At 30.2% G+C, this 18135-nt stretch overlaps 2 protein-coding genes across 2 annotated transcripts in view; one reads left to right on the forward strand and one right to left on the reverse strand.

Moving 5' to 3' along the window:
- Positions 1–1205: 1205 nt before the first annotated feature.
- On the reverse strand, positions 1206–17053 carry LOC132729420 (ankyrin repeat domain-containing protein 27-like). The gene is made up of 18 exons (XM_060715191.1): positions 16973–17053; positions 14506–14611; positions 13441–13477; positions 12839–12915; positions 12187–12242; positions 11481–11537; positions 10960–11024; positions 10169–10208; positions 9479–9595; positions 8578–8654; positions 7621–7780; positions 7065–7136; positions 6485–6551; positions 5969–6009; positions 5451–5554; positions 4461–4783; positions 3091–3166; positions 1206–2265 (listed from the first exon to the last, which is right to left on the reverse strand). The coding sequence occupies exons 1-18, from the start codon at positions 17021–17023 to the stop codon at positions 2208–2210; spliced, it is 1584 nt and encodes a 527-aa protein (XP_060571174.1). The 5' UTR covers positions 17024–17053; the 3' UTR covers positions 1206–2207.
- Positions 17054–17147: 94 nt separating this feature from the next.
- LOC132729421 (E3 ubiquitin-protein ligase Bre1-like) overlaps positions 17148–18135 on the forward strand; it is a 29576-nt gene continuing 28588 nt past the window's right edge. The window contains exon 1 of the mRNA XM_060715192.1: positions 17148–17249. The gene's annotated coding sequence lies outside the window, so the exon portion shown is untranslated. The remainder of the gene's footprint in view (positions 17250–18135) is intronic.

Raw genomic sequence — 18135 nt, forward strand, 5'->3', positions numbered from 1 at the left:
TCAATAACTATTGAACCTAAATAAAATGTTACTAAAATGCGTTTTGCAACAATAACAACAATTTAGTTAATTTATAAAGATTTTATTCAACATTTAATAAAAGCTATAAATATTACTAAAATAAGTTCTTCATAAAATTGGACACAAAGAACCAATGACTTGTCATGTGTAAAGTAAAAGATATTTCATATGCATGATATTTCCACAACATAAAAAAGCAACATAACAAATCAAAACAGCGTTTTGTGTAACATAAAAATATATTAAAAACAGTAAGCATATCATTTTCTAGCTAGAGATATATTATCTTGCCTGACATGACCTCATATAGCATAAATCAGCAACAAAACTTAACAACATAATTCACCAACCAAACGACATTTTATAACTTAAAAAATTTGGGAAATTAAAAGAGGGTATCTGTTTTTTTTCAGTGTGATCGGATATATTTTAAACCCGGGGAGCAACAAAAGGTTTTCCCCCGGGCCCCAAGAAAATAAACTTTGTGTGTTCCAAGGGGAAATTATTTCATCTTAACAAAATTAACAAATTTTTCTTTTTAATTATAAAACAAAGAAACATTTAAAAAAAACATGTTTTACAAACTAAATGAAAGGTGCCAAAAAATTTTTACGTGATGTCACTTATTAAATGTTTCCGTACTGTCATCTGGGATTTCACTGAAACAATGTAAAGGCTTAAAAACAAAAACGGTGAAAAAATCAAAAAAATAATTCAAAATTTTTTTTCACAGATAATTTTTACCAAACCCCCGAAAAAAAAATGTAATAAAATAAATATTAAACTTTGCATTTCTTTTTCCCCGGAAATCATCTTTAAGTACAAATTAAGAGTAATTTGAAGGATTTTGGCCTTCCTTAGTTTCTCTTTACCCCTCATAAATGATGCAAAACTATTTAAAAAAACAAAGTTAGAAAAGGGTATTACTGTATTCCCCTATAACTGGATTGAAACCCGAAAATATTTTAAAAGGCAAGATTAAGTATTTAGTTTTGGATAGAAGCTTTTATAAAACAATTTAAGTAAGGTGAAAGAATTTGCTAAACTTGGAAAAAATAATATACATTTCAGGGGAAAATTGCACAGATGATTTTTAAACCTGTGGGTAAGTTGTTTTTGTAAAAATCCCGTAATGAACCCGAAAAAAAAGGGGTTTTTTTATGACTGGGTTTACATTGCACCATCACAGTATAGGTCATATTAGGGCTTTTTCCCCTTCTAAAGCAGGCGGCTTCTCCAAAGAAAAGCTAAATAACATCAAAATTTGTTTTCCTTGGATATTAAGTCATACCAACACTGTAAATGTCATTCTAAGATTCCAGCATTTACTGGTAAAGAAAGTCCTCAGGTACCTCTCCATGCCTCCAGGGACAAGCAGGGAACCGAGTAGAATCACTGATGTTGTGTTGAGGTTTGAGCCTTAAACATAAAAAATTCTTAACAATTAATAATATTTGTAAATCTTTTGATTATATAGAGGATATTGAATGAGTGTAGTTTAATACTAAATTTATTGAAGGAGTTGAATAAAATCATATTATGCGAGCCTCTGGCGAGCATAATATTGTTTTATTCAACGAGTTCAATAAATTTAGTATTGAATCTACACGAATATTATATTCTTTTTATCACATAAATAAAATAAGAACAGTAAACTGTTAAAATGAGTAATTTTTCAATGACGCGTCTAAAGTGTAACACTAACATTAGCGCGCTTTAACGCTATGTTTATATATAGCGCAAATGACGTCACGTCAAAGTGTTATTACACTAGTGTAATATCGTTTTTATTAAATGGCTTTATTACACTTCTGCTCCGCGGATAATGTGATAAAATGCATTATCACATGCTTTATTCAAACCATTCCTTTATTGATTACATAGAGTGTGACCAATAAGACGGACAAAGTAATAACAATATTCCAAGCTTTTTAAACAAAAGTAATGGCAACAATGAACCTATTTATATTTAAACAACAGTTCAAGGGAGATAATACAGTGTATTGTTTCAAGGGAGATAATACACAGTGTATTTACACGTCAATGCATTATATAGTATAAATCTCAAATATAACCAATCAAATCATCTGAATGTAAAGTGATTTCACTGTCCACTTCAGTCAGTCACATATGATTTGCTTGATTCTGATATGAGGATAGTTGAAGCATTGTTAGACTGGTTTATCTCAGGTCTGTTTACCAAATGATAGGAACATGTCATCCTGTAGGCTCGACAGAAAATCTCTGAAATAAATCAAATAAAACATAGTAATGTTAATGTCAGATTTCAGTGTCCATGAATATAAATTGTACATGTATTTTATCATGACATTTCTGTGTACTGAATGAACTCGACAATCATAATTTCATAACTCATATTCAATTCTTTGTAAAATAGTTGAATTAAACTAACATATTGACACTTTAAAATTATAACAATTCCCCCCACCCACCAAAATAAAGGTCACTTGGCAACTTTCCTGCTTGCACAGGAAAAGGCAGACCCCCAATGATGACCTTTCATGAATTATTATAGGCACATGTGAAGATCACAATAAAACTCCTATCCTTTTAAGTAGTGAGGGGCAAAAGATTCAAAATCAACAACATTTACAATATGATAATAGAGGCCCAATACATGATATTTATGTTTAACATGTTAATCTTACAAAGTAAAATTTTGTCTTTCACTGGATGATAAGAGATTATGCCTTTGTTGGGTGTTTTTTTATTTATTCCAGCTTGATACAAATGCAACTTAAACAAAATTCTTCAATGGAAAGGTTATTTATATGAAAGATATGACCTAAATTTAGTTAAGTTTTAGTTTATACAAATTTATTTTAGTTTGATTGTGTTGGAAGCTATAAGCTTATTGAAACACTCTTGATTCCTGCCTGCAACCAATCAGTACAAAGCGATAAATGTAAAATATTTTGCTCAAGGAAACAACGGCTTGCACCTGACAGGGTTTTAACCCCACAAGGTCAGTTATCCTTTGATTACTAGTCTGACATGTTAACCTTGCGTCCACGCTCAAATTTTGAACTGAAATATAAAGCATGTTACCCCAGATCTTCCTTCTTGTTTTGTGGAGCTGGTTGTGACATAACGTCAGGTTGTGGAGATACAGATGTAACTTGCCCTGTAACCATAGCAACATAATTACATTTGTTGACATACAATACTTTATGTTATTCTCATATATATCATCAACAACTTAAGCACTATAGCACCTGACATTCCTCGATATCAAAACAAGTGCTATGTTTACATAGCAACAAAAAAGTGTTTTCAATATCTTTTGTTAACAAAGCATTTACATTTTCAAGTATTTTTATTTATTGTTTTGAGAAAGTAATAATTGGAATAAAATTATTGCTCAAAAATAATGCTGTTTAAACTAAAGCAAGCTATCTAAAATATATAAAACATTGTACCTATTCTAATAGAGTTACTTAATTTTCTGGAATTTAATAGTTTTTTTCTAATTTCTGCTGTTTTACATCTTTTATGATGAATTGAAATTAATACAAAGTCAAAAATTTTACAATAGTATGTTATCATGCTTTTTACCACTGATTTTTCTACTTAATAGTACTCAACAGATTTCATTTCTTGAATATTTTTCTAGAAAGATTTTTTCTGCCTGTTAATTTCTGTTTAGTCAATTTCTTGTTCAAGATCTGGCCCCATGTTCACAAAGATTTAAGGATCAGGATCAAGATCAGGATCAAATTTAAAAACTCAAATATTCTCCATGGTTTATCCTCATAGATTAAATATTGATTATCAACTTGATAAAATTGGACATTTTCAAGTATTTTTATTTATTGTTTTGAGAAAGTTATAATTGGGAATTGTACTAATGTGATTTATTTAACTTGATATTAAAAAAAATATAAATATATTAAATATATAATATATTTAAATTGTACCAGTTCATGTTAAATGTTGAATTCTGCTTAAGCCGGTGCTAGGGGGCGTGGACGGTAACTTGCACTTTTCATTACCGTCCATGAACAGGCTCAATCAAACCGAGCCTGCAACATTTTCAATTTTGTCTTGTTTGGCTTTCTTTAGGGATTCTTATTTTCTCTATTTGAAATAGCATGTGTATGATTTTTTAGAAAAATTTTATTGTAATTTTTGCAAGATACGGGCATTTTATAGTTGATCCAAATATTGATCTTGATCCTTAAATTGATCCTTATTTTGATCAGATTATTTCTGATTTGTTTTGTTATTTGTCAATTTTATCCTAAAATAGGTTTGTTTCTTTGCAAATCAGCAATTTTTTACATTTTGAATAAGAACTGTTTAATTCTAGCAAAATACAATCAATTTTGGTTCAATAAACCAATGAAAAAATCAAGATCATTTGATCTTGATCTTTTCTTAGTGAACACGGGGCTGGGTCACTTCTATCACAAACGCACCTCCAAAAATACTTGCAACAACTGGCTGTTTCACAGGCTTATCTTTCTTTGATCCCATCTGTTTAGTTGACTCTTCTAACATCCTAGATATATTGTCCATCTGTCTGTCATACCTGGATTTTGACGGGGCGTAATTCACACTTGCCTTAGTGTCATTGTTTGAACCATTCTGTTCTTCTTCTTGATTAAAACTTAATCTTTTAGTCTCTACCAGTTCTTTAGCACTCATTTCATTTTTAACACCATGAGTTTTTAAGTCAATATCATCAAAACTTGTGGTCATCAGGTATTGTACTGCAGCTTTAAATGTCACCATACAATAACTGAAAAATGTTTTCAACATCAATGCTTTAATATATATAATTTACATTGCTCTGAAGACAGAAAGTCAATGTCATTTCTAAAATATCAGGTAAACAAAAACACATAAATACAGAATAACAAAATTCTACACTGTGTGTGCAATATATTAATTAAATGATATTGAATAAGAGCACACTATGTTATAGCATAGTTCAAGTTTAGATGCACACTTCAGAAAGATGTAACTTTTTATGCTACATATAATGACAAATCTTGCAAAACTATAAAGTATAATGATAATACAAGAAAATTTAACTATTAACTATTTGATTTTTATATGCTCATACAAAAAGAATAAAAGAAACTGCATTGGTCAGAAACTTAAATGACATCAATATTTTATTCTTTGTCAATGTATCTGACATGTCAATACTTCCCAAACATTATTAATTTATCAATGTTCACACTGTACACCCATTAACAGACAAACAAAAAAAATCTTTCAATTTGAGGGATGGGGCACGGGTGTTTGTTGGGGGGGGGGGGGGAGAGTTGTCAGATGGCGGTCATAAAAATTTATATGACAAAGAAATAATCAAATCGTAAGAAGTTCGTCATAATACATAATATTAACTATCCAAAATCCTACAATTTAATTTTTTTCTAGTTGTTAAAGAATGAAATTACCTTAAAGTATCTTTGTCCCTATATGCAGCTGACCAGTAGAAATTGTCCATGTAGAATAAATCACTGTGTATATGATTACATTTTGCTTGTATTATCACTGTTACCTGTAAATCAATCAATCAATCAATCAATCTCAATCAATCAATCTCAATCATATAAATTAATAAATAAGTTAATCAATTAGTTGATTAATCAAATAATAAACAAATTAATAAAAGCATTTGTGTAAATATAAAAGCATAAGTGAGAAAAAAAGAACAAAAACAAAATACACATAAAAGTAAAATTAAGATAACAATTTTACATTCAAGTATTGGTTGCTGAATTATAAACTTAAGTTATTAAAAAGAAGTAAAGTTAATCACCGCCACGGTTTAAACATTATTGTACTTTGCTAACTTTCAAAGATACGAAAGACTTAAGGAATATCACACATTTCCAATTTCAAGTGTGATTATAAGCTTCTAGCTTCCCACACAAACTAAAATTAACTAAATATAACTTAAGTTTTATCTCACCAATATAGGAAGAAGCTCATCTGAAGTTAAACATGGCATATCTGAAATAAAATCACAATATAATGTGAGATGGAGCTGAAATTTGCAGTGAACAATATTTTACTACCATATTTAGTACATGTACTTTACTGTTGACACCAACTTTAAGATTTTATCTTTAATCCCCAATTATGTGCTGTTCTTAAAATCCATTTAAGAGATTTTGCAAAATTTGTAATATAAAACCTGGTACATTTATGCTCATATTTGCCAAATAAATTTGACCATATGATTTTCCTGGGAAAGGTTCAACTGATTTCGCTATGAATATTCATTATTCTAAAAATGCCCAGCGTGAAATCTGCACAAAGGATTAAACTTTTTGCTGATATTACTTCTGTTTTTTTTCCATTTTATAGCAGCAAATGTTCCTGCTAGTCTGACTCATTTACCCAAACAACAGACCATATAATGATATACTCTACTCAAGAAGAATTAGATTTACTGTAAACTAATGTGTCAAGGGAGGCAACTTACCTTCTTCTTGTACTCCTAGAGGTTGTGAAGCTTTTATATTCTTGTTAATATCTTCTGTTATATTATCCTAATTTGTAAATAAAGTTTTATATTAAACTCTGTTACACTTAAGTGGAATAGTTACTCTAAGATAATTTGCAGTTTTGCATTCCTATCCAAACACCTACACATTATCAAATTCAAAATTAATATTGAATTAATCTTCATTCTTAAAATTCATAATGACATACCGATTGTCTAGCATATAGTAAAAATTCACAATGATATGAAGTTTTTAAAGTCTAAATCACTTATGACATTACTTAATTGATTGCTTAATGTGTGAATTAACATGTATGTGTTTGAACCCTTATCTGTTGATATTAGGGCTATAGGTGTAATGTAGAAAAAAAGGAGTTGACCACCTCTACAGGCATGTATATACAGATTAATAAAGAATGCAACTTAAAATTCAAATTTAAATCAAATACCTTTAACTTATATGGTTCTCAACAATAATATAGATTTCAATTAATAACTGTATCACCTATGTGAATGGTAAATTTAGTAAATACATGAAATATAAAGGTAGTATAGTTACTATTGTAGTTTTCAGACAATACATTTTTTCAACAGGTGTTACTAAACCATCAAGGTGAGCTAACTCAACAACCTGAAAACAAGAACATACTTCTCATGAATGTTGCTACCTGTAACAACTGAGCAACAAAAACCCGGCTGACATGTTTAACATGAAATAACAGACACTGTCATATATACCCCTCCTATAAATTGTAATATACCTTTTGCCATAATGTATACTATGCAGCAATAATAACTACACAGTTCTTGAAGGATCAACAAAATATGGCCAACTAATATTTACAACTTCGAAAATTATGTCTATATTTCAGACTCAAATTGTAAATGAAAAAGGGGCATTATTTTTGTAATACAAATCTGTACCAACATAAAGTATTAGCAATACTTAAGGTAAATGCAAATAATATTTGAAACTTTGATGCATACAATAAACAATGCTTTATTTAAAATTCAAAACATCTCTAGTCTATTATATCCATGTATATATAGCCAGATATGGGTAAAAATTGATGAAGAAACAAAAGAATGAACAGCTGATTGATTTATAGACTTACAGCAGATGTGACAGGACAACAGAAGTGTTTGGGTACTCCAAGATGTTCAGGTGTTAGACCACTAAGATTTCTGCACTTTGTCAACATTCTTCTATCCTCGTCAGTACATTTTGAACACACAATTGGGTATAACTTCTGATGAACACTTCCTAGTACACATCTATAACAAATGATATAATGATACTTCTATTTCTCAGCTTTCTGTCATACTGCCTGGGCTATTTATAATACAATGTATTAATTTTACTACAATATAGATTCTAAATCTGATGAGGGTATTGTAAAAACATAGAAATAGTTCTGATTAACTTTAATCAACATAATCAGTATCTAAAAAAATTTGTTCTCCCCTCCTCTTTTTACTTGACAAGTATCATTTTACATGTACCCCTGACCGCCTCCGTGGTCGAGGGGTTAGAGTCGATGACTTCTAATCCAGTTACCTCTCTGGCGTGGGTTCGATCCCCGGGAGATGCTTTGGTAGTTTAGCGCGGAGGAAGGTAGTCTAGTACTGGTGTAACTCTCCAGGAACGATGGTTAGGAAACTACCCGCCTATATGACTGAGATACTGTTGAAAATGGCGTAAAATGAAACAAACAAACAAACAAACATGTACCCCTGCAAACATTGCAACATTTGTGCCAGAGACCTAACTCTAACCTTGAATAACTACCACATGGATATCAAGAATATATGGTTCCTAGTGCTCTCAATATAAGGTTAACAATAACCACTTCCCAGAAATAAATCAGCCAAACTATACATGAGTATAGAAACCTTCCTTCCTTCTAAGTTTTAAGAACATTCAATTAAACTCTTGAAAAAAAAAATGCTTTACAAAATCATACATCTTAGAGCACTTCTGACAGAATGTTTCTTTGTCAAAAGCAGTACATATTGGTAAATATTTGTAATACCCATCAAAGAAACAATCAAATAATCTTAGATTAACTTACATTTCAACAGCAGCAGTTACAATGTCTTTGAACTTTTGGTCCGTTAATTTTCTATCTTTAACACTCTTGATACATTTCTACAAATTTAATTTTTATAATCACTAGTATAAAAGTGATAAATTAATCTGGCTAAATAATTGTTTTCCATATTAAGGATGTTTTTGGGATTCATATAGACATATAGGCAAAATTAAAACTGTTCTATAGAATCATGTTGTTAGAATATGATAACAAACATTTTAAGCGAAAACAAATTTTTTGAGTTATCTGCCCCTGAATCAGAATTTTCTACTTATTTGAGGTCATTTAAAGGGCAGATAACTTATACATACGTAAATGAATTCTTGTTTTTACTTCTGGATGTTTTTCTTTTTATTGTTGAATACAATACATAATTACATGCAATTCCTTATATTGTTTCTGTTAATTTTTTCAATGAAAATAAAGGTACTTTAAAATAAAAAAAATTGGCAGAAAAAATGCACAGGTTAAGATAAGAAGTGGGGAAAAAAACTATCCACTGTTATCATATTCTAATAACATGCCACGTTTAAAGAAATTCTATTGAACAGTTTTAATTTTGCCTATTTGTCAATATGAAAACTCCGGAAAACGTCTATAAACAGGTAAATTCCTACAAGAACATGTTAAATAGCTTTTATAATTGTTTCAAAGAATTTTTAATAAAATAAAGTAAGTTTCTTTATCTTGGATCTACCTGGTATTATTGGTTCATTGTACACAGTAAAATTTTTCATCTTAACTCAATGTATCACCTCTCTGAATTGCAATCTATCCTAACACAATGGAAATCAAAAACCAACAGCTTTGAGAAGTATGTTATTTAGCACTCTGAACAACTTAACCTTGAATACCTCAAGCTTAGCTATACACTACTCACATCAGAGGTAGTGGTTGCCATGGTTTCCAGTCTGTGTGCTGCCTCAAGTAGATAATCCTTCAATATTATATAACTCTTCATAAACTTCTGTATTTGTTCATCTAGTTCTTTCATTTGCTAAAATATATAACATTATGAAATAATATAGATAATAATATAGAAATACAAGACATAGCATAGATACATGAAGATTAGGATGTAAGTTGTATCCCTACTACATCAACTACTCACTACTGTACATTTAGAATTGACAAAAGACTTTAAACTTTTTACCATACTGAAGTTAAGTACCAGATGATACTTTTTGAATGGATACATTGGCCTCAAATTACCCATATAAAAAAAAAAATAAACATATAGAGGGTTATACAGATAAGTATTGTAACCCATATTTACAACTGAAAATGTAAAACTTATCACTTGTACGTAACAGTTAGATATGCCAAAAAACATGAATCATGGTTGTTTCTACTTCTTTAGATCTAATCTATTTCATTAAAAAGCAATCTAGAACATAGTTTATTATTTTCAAATCATATTTAAATTCTATGAAAATTATTAGAAAGAATAGCTTACTAAAAGTGTCAGGGATAACCTTATTCTTTATATGACTATCATATCTTAAAACTGTTAACAGGTACAAGATTCATTTCTTTTGATAACATTTCCCCCAATTAATTAGCCACTCACTTTTGAAACTTCTGGTATAGATTTCAGGTAATCTCTGCACCTAAAAGAATAAATTTAACATATTTATAAATATTTTGACACTGTAAATAGCATGGCATTTATTTAGATTTATTCAACAATTTGATAGTAGTAAAAACAAGTTTACATGCAATTACTACAAAATATATCAATTTAACTCAATGTTTCATTTTAATAAGGAAAGTTGTAGAATGTGAGAACAAAGATAAACTGGGTATATCAGCAGGATGGCATGTTTACAAAATGTAAAAACAGCTGAGATTCTTTGGTATCTTTAAATCATGGTAGTTAATTGCCTGTTACAAATTTGTACAAAACGGAAAAAAATCAGAAATAATCTATATTTGGCTAAAGATGTTGGTCATGATTAAGTTTTTTCGTTTGTTTCTTTCTTATTGTGGTTGGGTTTCACGTCACACCAACACTGTAAAGGTCATATGGCGACTTTCCAGATTTACTGCTGGAGGAAGACCTCAGGTGCCCCTTTGTGCATTATTTCAGGCACAAACATACACCTTGAGTAGAACCACTGACATTCCACAAGCAAACTGGACAGCTTCCTCACATGAAAGAAATTAAAACCCCTTGCAGGATACAAACACACAGCAGCGAAGGGCAAGCGATTTTAAGTCAACGACCCTAACTATTTGGCCTCTGGCAACCCTATGATGATAAAGAAAATGATGAGAATAAAATTCATAATGAGGTAAAATCCACTTTTATAGAATCTGCATGATGTAATTAATAATTAAAATATATATGACATAACTCACTCCTTTAAAGAACATTTCACGTTAAATTCTCCAGAACTTGAAGTAGTTTCTATTTTGCTTTGTCTCTGTTAAAATAAATCATATTTCACATTTAATATGTGTGAACCATTCATATACATTTATCAGATAAAATACAAATTTCATTAAATAGATGGCTCATCAGTTTGATATAATGTTTGATGTTTACATTGTAAATAAGAAGTTATGTTTAAAATGCATATCTTTCAAACAATCTAATTCTCTTAAGATAAAAAACTTATCATTTCCAAAAAATAAAGAACTATTTGCCTCATCTATCATTCTATGAAGTGGTGTCTGCCAAATTCTCTGATGCTACCTTTTTGCTAAACAAACTAAAGATTTGAACAATTTTGCTGTAAAATTAATCTGTTGTTTTATTTTAAATTTTTTAATTTAATATATCAAACTTGACATATTTGTAAAGCTGATAATCTTGATCAAAGAGAAAATATGTGTGGAAATACTGGCATGGTTACAGATATCTTTTCATGTTGTCTTACCAGAACATTGTGGTCTAATGGACGGGCAATTATCAACATCTTATATGGTTTATATTCCTGTAAGATAAACAAAAAAAACAATGATTATAAAAACTTGCATAGAAGTAATTAGTTCATTGATTTATGCAAGAGTACAGTTGTACTTCTTGAAAAATAAATGGTTATATGCATATTCAATTACGACATTGTGCTTTGATGAGCTTAAAAAGAAAAGTAAATCAAATATGAGAAGGAAGTAGGACTGACTTCCCAGTCCTTCACATTTAATCTGAGATAGAAAGTAAGTATACCTTATTATATCCTAGTTCTTCACATTTTAACTATCACAGGAAGTAAACATACCTTATTATATCCTAGTTCTTCACATTTAATCTAAGACAGGAAGTAAACATACCTTATTATATCCTAGTTCTTCACATATAATCTAAGACAGGAAGTAAACATACCTTATTATATCCTAGTTCTTCACATTTAATCTAAGACAGGAAGTAAACATACCTTATTATATCCTAGTTCTTCACATATAATCTAAGACAGGAAGTAAACATACCTTATTATATCCTAGTTCTTCACATTTAATCTAAGACAGGAAGTAAACATACCTTATTATATCCTAGTTCTTCACATATAATCTAAGACAGGAAGTAAACATACCTTATTATATCCTAGTTCTTCACATATAATCTAAGACAGGAAGTAAACATACCTTATTATATCCTAGTTCTTCACATATAATCTTGATCTTTGTCTTTGTTGGAAAACCTAATAAAAGATATCGTCATTAATTTATCCAGCCCTAGCAGCCATAAAAACTTAGTATACTAACTGATTTGCCTGATTTTGTCTTATAGTCTGACCAAGATCTCTACTGCTGACTGCTTAAACTTAGGATTCAGATAATATAATCACATTCACAGTGAGTTCCAGATTCAAAGCAGAGCATGTTGGTTAAAATTCTTCATTTACTGAAGTATGAATAATTAAGGAACTCGCTTAAGGAAACTTTAACTATAAATTGTCTTACTTAATAAAGAACTATAAATCAGTCAAAACCTAGACTAGAGTTAAAGGTCTTATTTATTATCTCTACTTATAATCTCAATAACATGTATGAAGTTGCAAGCTAAACATCACCAGTGTTACTCTGACCAAGATCAGGTAATAAAATGTCCCACTTATCAAATGTATGGCTGAACCCAGAATAATTCAATACTGACTATAAATCATTATTAACAAAAAAAGATCATAGTACAAAAATTATCTCTAATCTATTTATATACAATACAGTTAAGGCAACACTTTCTAAATTTTGAAAAATCAATCCGACATTATAATTGGAAGAAAATAAAAATGTTTACCTTCCTGACAATAGATATAATCCCCATCATCTTCTATTGTAACTATCTGTTTATCTGATCGAAGTGTTCTGTACTGACTGAAATATTCATTATAAACAATTACATAATAAATACAATAATATCAAAGCTTTGAAGGTGAGGTCAAAAAGCCTAAAAACATGAAACTTGAATTTCTTTCATGCATGTAGATCAACTGGGGCAATTAAAGAAGAAGCATTACAAAAGAAATTAAAGAAATATACTGAGAAATGAATTGAAAGTCACATATGTGTATTTTATTCTTAGCCTGATTTTGGGGTAATTTTTCACAATTTTAAACAATATTTTAGAACAATAGAGTACGCAAATGATCTGAAATTTTGCAAAAAGGCTATCAGTCTAGACCTACAACAAATGGTCTATTAATATCGAAGAAATATTTCCAGTCCCATCATGTTAAAAATTCTCAGTGGAGGTCATTTATTGGCTTTAATTTTTTTTATTGTTATTTAAAGTGTAATACAAAAACTGATGAAAATAAGTGTTAAAAAATTGTACTTTTGATGTACATGTATATGCAAACATACTAAGCATATTAGGATTCCTATTTTTTTGCTACTTACCCTTGAAAGAAAGGTGAAGGTTTTAAAATATGAGTTTCTGAAACAAGAAAATAAAACATAATTATCATCCTATTTTCCTGAAGAATGAAAAATTTCTGGTATTTGATTTTACATTGTTATCCTCCCGCAAATTTGACAAATGGTTACAGCTTATCTTCTGGACAATATCACATTCTATCACATACCCGTGCCGATTTTGCGACTCCGTAAATATGGTATTGCACGGCCGTGCATATATTTTGACGTGACGTCATTAGCGTTATACAAACATACTGTAAAGGCGAGCTAAATGTTAGCGTTATACTGTAGGCGCGTCAATGAAAAATGACTCTTATTTCACTTTAAACGGTATTTATTTTGAGTATGTGATAAATAGAATATTAAATCCGTGTAAGTTCATTACTGAATTTATTGCACTCGTTGAATAAAATAATATTATGCTCACCAGAGGCTCGCATAATATAATTTCATTCAACTTGTGCAATAAATTCAGTATTGAACTTACACTCATTCAATATCCTCTATAAATTTTACAATAATAATAATTGTCACAGTTTAACTTTACACATTAAAGGAATGGTGGTTATATCAATAAGATGTCTGCTTCTTCATGTACGAATTAGGAGTTGCAGGTTTTCAACAAGCCTCTCACATCACCCATCATCATCCAAGGGGAATAGAGAAGACTTTGGGACTTCAAACTGTTGATGAAAACCTTACTCTGCTTGGATAATCTGGGTTATAATTACCTGGTGCATTATCATAAGTAACACTATATCTTAGTACACACTGTAATTTTCCTGGTCCGAGTCAGATACCAATCTTAATATACTGAATGATTAACTAAGAAGTTTTAAAAATAACTTTAGATAAATTCTATATTCTTTTATGTTAAAACTTCTGAAATTAATAATACATGTAAATACCAATGATTTGATCAGAATGTCAATGTTGCTTTCATGTACAATTACTTCTTTCATCTCACAAAACATAACAACTACATGTATCTAAGTGAACCATTAATAGATTATTTAATATTTATAGATACATGTATATATTACCTACCAACAAATTTGTCTGTTATTCTTACACCATGCAGACATTCTGATTGTGGTAAACATATCAAGTTACGTTCTTCTTGTGCCTTTTCATAACATGATAAATATTTACTCTGAAAAAATAATTTATTTTTCACATTTTCATATTCAATTTTTAACATCTCTAATTTTATAAGTTGTCATTTTACATATACATGTAATATATAATAAAGAAACAAAGTACAGGACATTTTCACCCTATCACCACCGGCCATACATGTGAACTTTTTTAGATGATCATTTAGTCAGAGATTTTTCTTCAAAGAGAGGGAGATTTTAGAATTTGCAATAAACAAAGAAGAAAGTTCTGACATCAAAGAGGAAGATTTCTTTAATTTGTGAAAATACCCCTTATTTTCAGAAAAATCTTTAAAAATATGGCTGCAGAAAGTGGTGGTCTCCTGCTAAAAGTGGGAGAGTTCACAATTTGTATGCCACCCGCCAAAAAAAAAGGTTCCATTCCCAATCCAAAATAGCCTCTTTTTTTGCCACTTTCAAAAAATAAATTGCCAACAGCAGCCAAAAAATCTTACTGCTCTTTATTCCGAGTAAAAAATGCACATTTTTTACTTGTTTCATATAAAAAGCTGACACTTGTTATGTGATCTGAGCATACACATGTTAAAAACTAAAAAGATATTCCTTTGATATATAACCATGTTTTTCCCAATCCAAAGTGGCCCTATATTTTTCCTACTTTCAAAAAATAAATTGCCAACAGCAGCCAAAACATCAAACTGCTTCTAATTTCTAGAAAAAATTACTTTTTTACTTGTTCATTATAAAAAAGTGACAGGTTGTCTGATCATAAAAATGTTAAAAATCAAAAAGTTAAAAGTAGTTTATTCACTAATCCATAGTTTGTCCTATTATTTTTCTCCCATGGATTGAGGCCATATGTTTTAATAATTTCAAATGAACAAGAGTAAAATGGATTAATTATTAATAAGGTATAAAAGCTTTTAAAGTACTTATGGCCTGTTGAAATGTGTTCAATTCAAGAAATTACTGCATTGTAATAACTAATATTCAATGGTTTGGAGTGTGAGATGATACACAAAAATAAACAAAAACATTTACTTTCAGATGATACCAAATTTATCATGTACTATCACAGACACTTGGGGTTTGGAGCTCAAAACGCCTTTAAAATCCAAATAAATTGTATTATTATAGATGTTGAAATATGAAATTTTTTCAAAACGACTTATATTAAGTTTTTTTGATATATATGATCAGTACATGTGCTGGGATTGACAAATATGCATTTTATTTGGATTTTAAAGGCGTTTTGAGCTCCAAACCCCAAGTGTCTGTGGTACTATTTGTTTTTTCATAATGTCACAATTCAGACCTGTTCACTTATAATTAGGGGAGAAGATGTGTCAGCGGCCGGATAGCTCGGTAGGTAGTCGCGGAACCGTATTCCGAGGGTCCCATGTTCGATTCCCGGTCAGACTGCACATTTTTCTCACCCTGTGACATTTGGCCCCCAAGAGGCAACCAACAACAACTCAGCCAGCTGACTTGTAAGAAATCTGTGTACCAGAACAGCTTCTTTCCGGCCACCATCATCCTCTGGAATCGCCTACCCATACAAGTTGTTGAGAAACCATTGGAGGGGTTCAAGTCGGCGCTGACAAAACACACAACCACCAACTAGACACATTGCCAGTTTTTACCAGATTTTAAAAAGATGTAAATAGCCAATTTTTAACTGTAAAGAGGAAACCAATCGCTGCGCATGTACATAGTTTTAGTTTCATCGCGATTATGCTCTATGAAGAGTGAGGCGATTACTGAAGATGATGATGAATGGGGGACCGTGACTGGATATAGCTCAGAGTCTAATTTACATTGCTCTGTAACTCTGTGAAATTTGTGGACAAATTTCAATATTATAATTTATATTACTAAGCACGGGAGTACATGTATGACACGATTCAGAACTGTTCACTTATTAGGGGAGAAGATGTGTCAGCGGCCTGATCGCTCGGTCGGTAGAGCCATGGAAGGGTTTTCCAAGGGTTCCAGGTTTCGAGTCCCAGTCAGGTTGCACATTTTTCTCACCCTGTGACTGTGCATAACAACTTTGAGCTGAGCAAATGGTCTGTTAAAAACTTAATTATGACTAGTCTAGGGAGATTTAAATTGAATATTATCATAATGACAGAAATTTTCAACCAGTGTCACCTGGACTTTTTTTTCTCTTATGGTTCATTGTTCAAAAGATTGTAAATAGTAAACTATATATCTCTACTACAGTCTGAAAAAAATATATAATATAAAAGTCTATCCAAAATAAATACAACCGACTACTAGTACATTAGTGTTAAAATCAGTGTTCACGCGGACTGTTAGTAATGATTCTAACTGAAACGTAGCCTCATGCAATAAGAATGAGGCAAAATCTTTAGTTTTCACGTTAACCTTACTTGTAAAGCTATAAAAAATGGATTTATATCGAGTTCATCTATTTCTGACATTTTGTAGCAGACAGTTGACCTTTGACCATAGTAATCTCAAAACCAAATCAAATAAATAACTTTTTTTCTGATATAGATTTTTATATAAAATAAACCACACTTTTAGATTTAAAAATAATTATTCAATTGACAATGACGATTATATTAGATTCCAAAAAGCGAATGAGCTAAAATTAATGTTTTACTTTGGTTTGGAAACTATTATTATCAAAATGGCGTCATTATGGTAGGAAATTATATTTCTTGTAATAAATTTGTATTTTCTTAATGTTTTGGCGGAATATCTTTTAAAATACTTATCCAGCATAATCCCTAAGTAAAATACTGTAACTTTCAATCAATTATTTTCGAAATATTCAGGTTTAATTACGTTATTTTGATTAAAATGTGGGCATTATGTTTTGTTTCACAAGTTATGAAACTTGAAAATGAAAGAGCTAAAATACAGTCTAAAGTCACTGAATGGTAAGTGTTAAGATGATTGTCTGAGAGTGAGAAACAAAAGTCCAATCTCATAGTATAGATATTAGACCCTTTTCTATAAGATTCACCATGGCCTGGTTGCAATCAAAGGGACCCGACACAGTGTTGGGATAGTGTAAAAAAGTAATTTTTAATGCCAATTTCTATGTTTATGAGAAAAAAAATACAATAATGTAAAAGTTGTCTGTAACATCCGTCCCCGTAACATCCGTCCCCCTATATAAGATGCTTATTAAATCTCACATAAACTGTAACTGGAAAGGGAATTTTACACTAAAACACCAAAGTTACAATGAAAAATGAAGAAAGAACAGAAATAAAGCACTGAAATGATGTATTTATAAAAAAAAATATTATTTGTGAACACGAAATTCCTTAATTTTGAAAAAAAATCAGTATTTTTTGCTCTGATAACAAAATTATTTACTTTGAAATAAAATTTATATTTTATTTCTTAACATCAAGTGGACCTATGAGCTTATTAAGATAATATTTAAGCTTTTATGAATTTATAACAAATATAATCTTTTGTTATTCTGTGTTTACAAACTAAGGGTACAGAAGGGGACGGATGTTACAGAATTGAACTAAAAATTCTTTTTACAGTAATACTAAACTTATCTTGTTCT

Source organism: Ruditapes philippinarum, unplaced genomic scaffold (genome assembly GCF_026571515.1).
Source record: "Ruditapes philippinarum isolate M1 unplaced genomic scaffold, ASM2657151v2 ctg529_1_1_1_1, whole genome shotgun sequence".
NCBI lineage: Eukaryota > Metazoa > Mollusca > Bivalvia > Venerida > Veneridae > Ruditapes > Ruditapes philippinarum.

Excerpts from the sequence above, each read along its gene's own strand:
- LOC132729420 (XM_060715191.1), bottom strand. The coding sequence starts at position 17,023 with ATGTCAGAAATAGATGAACTCGATATAAATCCATTTTTTATAGCTTTA. Across the intron at positions 13,478-14,505 it reads AATAACAGACAAATTTGTTG|AAACTCATATTTTAAAACCT; the intron begins GTAGGTAATATA and ends TTCTTGTTTCAG. Across the intron at positions 7,781-8,577 it reads GTAACTGCTGCTGTTGAAAT|ATGTGTACTAGGAAGTGTTC; the intron begins GTAAGTTAATCT and ends CATTTGTTATAG.